General features: G+C 40.7%; 1 protein-coding gene across 1 annotated transcript in view; it reads left to right on the top strand.

Moving 5' to 3' along the window:
- Window positions 1-7,610, top strand: part of LOC106936269 (USP6 N-terminal-like protein) — a 26,844-nt gene that overhangs the window by 14,308 nt on the left and 4,926 nt on the right. The window contains exons 3-12 of the mRNA XM_015017145.1: window positions 726-811; window positions 892-931; window positions 1,008-1,088; window positions 2,131-2,238; window positions 2,316-2,425; window positions 3,577-3,625; window positions 3,998-4,118; window positions 4,887-4,981; window positions 5,071-5,136; window positions 6,659-6,758. Coding sequence (XP_014872631.1) covers window positions 726-811; window positions 892-931; window positions 1,008-1,088; window positions 2,131-2,238; window positions 2,316-2,425; window positions 3,577-3,625; window positions 3,998-4,118; window positions 4,887-4,981; window positions 5,071-5,136; window positions 6,659-6,758 — 856 coding nt within the window. The remainder of the gene's footprint in view (window positions 1-725; window positions 812-891; window positions 932-1,007; window positions 1,089-2,130; window positions 2,239-2,315; window positions 2,426-3,576; window positions 3,626-3,997; window positions 4,119-4,886; window positions 4,982-5,070; window positions 5,137-6,658; window positions 6,759-7,610) is intronic.

Here is a 7,610-nt window from a genome sequence, read left to right as displayed (position 1 = left end):
CTGTTGTGTCAACACTCAAACCACTGAGAGGTTTTTTCTGACTCTCTGCTGCTTTAAGCAGATTCAACTCCATCTGATTTTACTTTTCTACATTCCTTTCTCCTCACTTTGTTTTCCTGACTAATTTCTTCTTGTTTTATTTTGAAAAGTTTCTCTTTTGTACATTATATGTTACATGAATATTATTACAAATTGTTTATTTGTAATAATATCTGTAATAATTTCCAGATAAATTTACATTTCTGTAGACTGATGCAGCTGAGTGACGAGGACAAAAACATTTCAGTTTTTGCTGTTTTCATATCAAGTTTCTGACATGGAGTCTGTTACAGTGTAAATTAAAATATTTAAAAAATGTGAAATTTAGCACGCAAGTAAAAAAAAAGTTGTATCCATATGTGCTGAACCCATCTGCAGTACTGTTTCGAAGTACAAATGTATTTCAGGATTAAAATGTCTAAATAAAACCCTTTAAACGTTTTTCAGCTCTAGATTTCATATTTTATTTAATCGTCAGTCTGGTAGCTCCATGTAGACTTTATTGTTTGCTTATATTTCTAAGAAATATTATTTTTGACCCTATTCTTTAATCAGAGATGAACATCCTTATTCTAGTAGTGTTTTAAACTCCTGGCTTTCTCTGTTGGCTGCAGGAGGATTCAACATGGCCGCCCTTCCTGTCTTCCTCTTCATGCCAGTAAATTTGTTTGGTTCTTTGATTCCAGGGCAGGCAGGGTGGCGTGGATATCGATCCCTGGGAAGATGCTGATTACAGCATCTATAAAGTCATCGACCGCTTCGGCTTCATGCAGTAAGTAATGCGGCCACTCGGTGGCGCTGTGAGCAGGATTTCCATTGGTTGTTGCCTGATGGTTTGTTTTTTCCCTGCAGTGAGAATGAGCTGCCGGCCCCAACAGTTCAAGAGGAGAAGGTGCAGACAGAAAACATTTCAAAGCTCAGGAATCAAACATGTTTGTGGTTTTGTTGACTCTCTTCTGTCTCCTCAGCGCAAGCAGCTGGAGATCGAGAGAGCAGAGAAATGGTTGAAGATGGTGAATAAATGGGACAAATACAAGAACAGCGACAAGGTGAGGCACCAATGGGATGCCATAGAGTCTGAAAATATGTTCAGAACGAGTCAGAACAGACAGACTTCCTGTTCCAGGACCTCTGAAAACGTGAATAGTGTCAAATCCAGCTAAACTCACCAGGATTTCTATCCAACAGAAGATCACAGCAGACTGTCACGACATCACAACACCAACATCCATGAGCCTGACATAATTCACTGCATTTCCTTGTATATATGGGAGGTTTTTGCACCTCCACCATCAGTTACAGTCTGACTGTGTGGGGAACATATTAACAGTGTCCTAATCAAAGTAGCACCAGCATCAGAGTTTTCAAGTGCAAGGCTACCCAGAGCGTAATTTCATCAGATGCTGATGAAACCAGACGCTTCAGAAGAATGGAGGCGGTTCCCCTCCAACATGGAGGTTTGTTCTCTGAAGATTTTGGGTTTGGAAAAGTTGGCTGTCAGAGTTTATCCACCAAATGTGTTTCCATCTTTGGAGCATTAACAGGTTTTTTTGGAAAAGCCAAAACCACCTCGAGCGACTGTAAAAACTTTTTGTTGTGTTAAATTGAGGAAGTTGTTTTCAGATTTGCCATTTTCTAACCGTGACTCAGAAAATGTTGATGGAATAACAGCTGATGAATGTTAGCTTGGATGTTAGCATTGCCCGCTTCATGGTTTTCCACGGATCCCAGCTTTCTGATTGGCTGCCACTAAATGCATTTTAAAACCCTCAGTAAACAGTGGAGCTGTGACGCTCGGTCTCCATCCTGCACATACAGGAGCGTTTATGTAAACCTGGAACATCAATAATCTGAACATAAAGCTGCACAGAAATCAAATCTGTTTTATAAAACAAGCATTTTTGTACTGAATGTATTTTTACCCTGATTTTTTTCCTGAATGCTGCAGAAAGCGTCTCTTTGCTGTGACGTTAATCATCTGATCTCTGTGTGACAGCGGCGCTGTCTGAATATGTTTCTGATGTGAGAGTCCAGCTGTGTCCCTGTGAAGCCGAGCGCCTGGCGCTGACTCAGTCTGCTCTCTGCTGCCAGATGGTGAAGCGGGTCTATAAGGGCATTCCTCTGCAGCTCCGCGGCCGGGCCTGGACGCTGCTGCTGGACGTGGAGCGGACCAAGAGGGAGAACCAGGGGAAATACGAGGTGAGGATTCATTTCTCTTCATTCGTTCATCAGATTTCATCAGCTGACTGAGTTTGTTTTGCTGCTTTGCCTCTTAGAAAATGAAGGAGCAATCCCAACTGTGTTCCTCCGAGATCAAGCAGATCGACCTGGACATCAACAGAACCTTCCGGAACCACATCATGTTCATGGACCGCTTCGGGGTCAAGTGGGTTTCAGGCTGAAACTTTTGATTAAATAAAACTTTGGAGCGGTTCTGCTGAAAGGCCAGTCAGTGAGGAAGAGGCCAAAACAACACAAAGAGTCACTTTCAACACTTTAAACGACCAAAACTTTAATTTATTTATTAGGTTTATTTGATAGGGACACAATAACAGACAGACTGAATAAAACAGCCGTCCCACATAAACATCATGGTGATTATAGCAAACAATTCATCTAAAAACTGCCTCTGGCAGTGAAATAATAATAATATAAAATAATTAAACATTATATTAACAACATATGCAAAGTCATACGTACCTTAATTTACAGTGACAAGTAGGAAGTCAGGTAGAAAAGTCAAATAAAAGTTTTAACTCCAGTAGAAGCAGAAAGTTCTCATCCTAAAATAAGTATTTAATAAAAGTTTTAACTTGTCATAACACCTGAATTAATTTGTGAAATGATGCAGTCAGATGGATGGAAATATTAAATTATTTGCAATTACAAAGAATAAAATAATAAATGAGTGAAAAACACAAACATTGTTACAAAATAGAGAAAAGATACAGGCAGAAAGAAACAGTTATCAGATTATTACATCGATCAGTTATTATTCCAGATTCTTCATTTAGTCTTATTAAAGGTAAAAGTTTCATTTTTCATCCACAGCTGTGTTTCTCATAACTTCAGTATTTTTGTCAATTTTTCTATCAATTATTGTTTTATTGAATGTTTAAAATCAGTGAGACGTTTTTATGGTGATGCAGTTTCTCATCTAAAGGCTGCAGAGTGAAAATATTTCTGCAGGAAAAATGTCCAGTTTTTCTGTAGTGGATGAGAAATAAAGTACAGTGAAAAAGTTTTCACACCCCTTGAACTTTTGCACAATTTGTCACGTTTCAAACAGACTTTGGGATTCAGACGGATCAACAGAAAGAAATGGTTAAGTGGAAGGAAGAAATGCACAAATAATACATCTGAAAAGTGTGGCCTGCATGTGCATGAATATTGCTGTTTTGTTGGTGCAGATAAACTGAAATGGATGAAATGGAAACATTAGGAGAGAGTCTGTGTTTTTGTCTGAGGTTTTTAATAACGGTGATGGATGTATTTATGTTTGATCTCTGAAGTTTCCCTCTGCTCGCTCCTCCTCAGGCAGCAGTCTCTCTTCCACGTCCTCTCAGCATATTCAGTTTATAACACTGTAAGTAGCTGCTTTCCCTCCAGTTTAACCATCTTGGATGTGAAATGTGTGCAGGTTTTTCCTAACAGCCTGCTGACACGACACTCTGCTTCTCTGAAGAAAAAAATGTATTTTCTGCAGCAAACATCTCATGTTCTGCTCTGTTAATCAGCAGCTGCAGACGGGCTGATCGCTGAGGCTGGATTAGTTTACAGTTCAGAGCTTCAGTCTGGGAACAGAAAAGCAGAGAAACAGAGACAACGTCTTTAAATCTTACAGCGGATTTTATTTCTGCATGTTGACCTGAAGCTGAACCAGAACCAGAACGGCTCCAAGCCCTGCAGGACTGGAACATGTTCTGTTATTTTGGTCTGTGTTTTCTGTCTCCTGCAGGAGGTGAGCTACTGCCAGGGCATGAGTCAGATCGCCGCCCTGCTGCTGATGTACATGAACGAGGAGGACGCCTTCTGGGCGCTGTCGCAGCTGCTGACCAACGATCGGCACGCCATGCACGGTGAGCTGCAGAGCGCTGCAGGGCAAAATGTTTTCACCTGAAGACCTGCGTCTGCTGAGCATCCTTCAGTCTGCTGATTCTGGCTTGTGCTAAAAGTCACAGTTCATGATTTTTACTAGTGGTTTTGAGATGATTCTTGGCTTTTCCAGAGAAGAGTTACTGTACTTAATGGAAGATGGAAACAGATTTTATTATAAGTTCTGATGTAGCAAACTTTCCCATCTGCTAGTGGATCTGTGGTAAGTTTCTGTTTGGTTTCTGTTTGAGGTCCAGGATGTCTCCTGGACCTGTTGGAATGGTTCATGCTAGTTTGTAACCTCTGCTTCCTGTTTATTACAGCCATATGCAGCAACAACATCTCATAAAATTATGCTTTGCATCACCCGGTTCATTTGCTCCAAACCAGGAGGCAGAAATTTAGACCTTTGAGCTTGAAGTTTAAGAATCTCTCGTTGGCAGATACGACTTAATAAACTGGAGCTCTGAATGAAGACATAAAAAGTTTAAAAAACATTTTCTCACCACGCCAGGGAAGCTTCATGTTCCTGTTCCAATCAGTTGACTGATGCATCATCTCTCCTTATATGGTCACATATCCCACAGCTTCCATAAGAGTGAGAGAAAACACCAGAAAAGACCAATCGTGATTCTGTCTGTTAGCACCGTCAGGCTTTTTAAGTCATCTGTCATGAAAATGCTATAAAATTTGACCTTAGACTAAATAAAGTTAAATTAAATCTTCATTCTCTGCTCTGCTTCTGTTTCCAGGCTTCTTTGTTCCTGGATTCCCCAAACTTCACCGGTTCCAGGCTCATCATGACCAGATCCTTTCCAAACTCCTCCCGAAACTGAAGAAACACATGGTGAGCTCTCAGCGTTGCCGTGGAAACGACACGACGCTGAAGGATTTTGAGATTTCATCTGCTTCCTGCTCGTGTTTGTGGCTCTGCAGGACCGGGAGCAGATGTCTGCAGGGATCTACTGCACCAAATGGTTCATGCAGTGCTTCATCGACCGGGTGAGGAAGCCTGTTGGGACCCGTCTGTCTCCATGACAATCAGATTAGATAACCTATCTGGATAATTTGCCAGCTTGCATCACAAACAGCTTCTCTGTTCAGCAGACTCAGGTTTTAACTAGACCCATCTTGAAAGGGTTTTATTTAATTCAGTCGTGTGTGAATGAGTGAAATGAGCATTTCTTCCCCTACCAGCCTTCAGTACGAAGCACTAAGAAAATGTGCCATCTAAATAAAATTACCTGAGCTCACCTAAGACGTTTTCAGGAGCAGCCATAATGTTTCCTCCTCTGTGTTTGGAGACGGAGGCTCTGATCTTCCAGTCCAAACAGGCTGAGCTGATTAAAAACATGTTGATGTTGGAATCTTCTGTCCACAGAACTTTCTCCTAAACCTCTGAATCATTAGGAAACCCAACGCAGGCCTGAACATGTTCATTTTACACAAACTGAATCACAACATTGGTGTTCAGCTGATCTGAAATGAACAAAGAGCTACAAGTTCTGGGCTCATTCCTCAGCCTGTTGTTTCATTATATGGAGATAAAATGGGGCCATAAATTTGTTTAAAAAAAAAAAAAATTGGAAATGAAAAAAAAAACATTCAAAATTTCAGAAAACTTCAAAAAATATTGATACTGAAAACTAAAAGAAGATTTAAAACAAAAATGAATTTCTCTTAAAAGTTGAAAAAGAAAAATATTTAAAACTAAAAAACATATTTTTAAAAAGTTAAGACAAGAAGTTTCTGTAAATGATAAATTGATGAAATTCTGGTTCTGTTGGAGTTATGAAATATTTATTTTAATCAAAAACTTGCATACAGATTTTTAACATTTTATCGTTTTTTCTGAATTTGTGTTTTTTTTTTTGTCTTCCTGCATTAAAATGAAACTACAATTTTTTTTATTTTGTTTGTAACAGGGGATGAAATACTTAGTTAATAAGGGTGTACTTACTTTTCTCCACTTTGACTCCAGCTCTGGTGTAATCTGTTTTGTGTTTTTGTTACAAACTAAATCATTTTCTCGTTAAACACTGGTATTAATCACCAGTGAAAATTGCTGCAGACATACAGTATTATCAGCATCTTATTAGATTCAGTTAACAGATTTAAGGAGAGCGCCACCTATAGAGCCTTGCTCTGAATGCCAGTTTCTGTCGTGGAGTAAAACCCAGTTTCAGCATCTCATTCTGCTGAAACTGGACGCTCCTGCTCCTGATTTCAGATGATTTCAGCAGAAGAATCCTGGTGAAATCTGAGCCTGGCTCTGCAGTAGATGGGAGCATTAGGAGCTGTCAGGCTGCTCTGTTATTAGTCTGTGTGCCACAATCCTGTGGCGGTGATCTGGCGGGTTTCAGCCTCTGTCAGCACTTCTCCATCCTGCTGAGTCGCTCGGAGAACGCGCTGAGGTTTGGGACCTGGCCAGATGAACTTCCTGACTCGGACCAGCAGCGGAGGTGCAGACCTGGGGATGAAGCCGGAAACCTGGCAGTGACCCGTTGTGTTTGTGACCCTGCAGACGCCGTTCACCCTGACCCTTCGGCTGTGGGACATTTTCATCCTGGAGGGACAGCGGCTCCTCACCGCCATGTCCTACACCATCCTGAAGATACACAAGAGTAAAACCGTCAATCGTTTTCCATTCACACTGATTGTTCTGCACCACTGACACCATGACTCACTTCTATAAGGGAACCAGATCTAGTCTGTAGTTCAAAAGTGTTTTAACCTCCATTTTTTACATCTTAGTTCCAAGTTATCCATTTTTAAATTTCCAGATTTCTTTGTTCATTTGAGTCAAATTTGAAAGCAAAACCAAAACATTTAATATAAATTTATGAGAAATTGTTTTTAGCAGAGTTCAAATAAGTAAATGGAGAAGAGGATGGATGGATGGATGGATGGATGGATGTTGGTTGGATGGTTGGTTGGATGGATGTTGGTTGGTTGGATGGATGTTGGTTGGTTGGTTCGTTGGTTGCATGGATGTTGGTTGGATGGTTGGTTGGATGGTTGTTGGATGTTGGTTGGATAGATTTTGGTTGGTTGGATAGATGTTGGTTGGTTGAATGGTTGTTGGATGTTGGTTGGATGGTTGTTGGTTGGTTGGATGGATGTTGGTTGGTTGGAAGGATGTTGGTTGGTTGGTTGGTTGTATGGTTGTTGGTTGGTTGGTTGGTTGGATGGTTGTTAGATGTTGGTTGGATAGATGTTGGTTGGTTGGATAGATGTTGGTTGGTTGGATGTTGGTTGGATGGATGGTTGGATGGATGTTGGTTGGATGGTTGGTTGGATGGATGTTGGTTGGTTGTTGGATGTTGGTTGGATGGATGTTGGTTGGTTGGAAGGATGTTGGTTGGTTGGTTGGTTGGATGGATGTTGGTTGGATGGTTGGTTGGATGGTTGTTTGGATGGTTGTTGGATGTTGGTTGGATGGATGTTGGTTGGTTGGAAGGATGTTGGTTGGTTGG

The sequence above is a fragment of the Poecilia latipinna genome, unplaced genomic scaffold (assembly GCF_001443285.1).
Source record: "Poecilia latipinna isolate Pla-1442-1.1 unplaced genomic scaffold, P_latipinna-1.0 Scaffold2108, whole genome shotgun sequence".
Classification (NCBI taxonomy): domain Eukaryota; kingdom Metazoa; phylum Chordata; class Actinopteri; order Cyprinodontiformes; family Poeciliidae; genus Poecilia; species Poecilia latipinna.
This window is presented reverse-complemented; position numbering and strand designations above follow the sequence as displayed.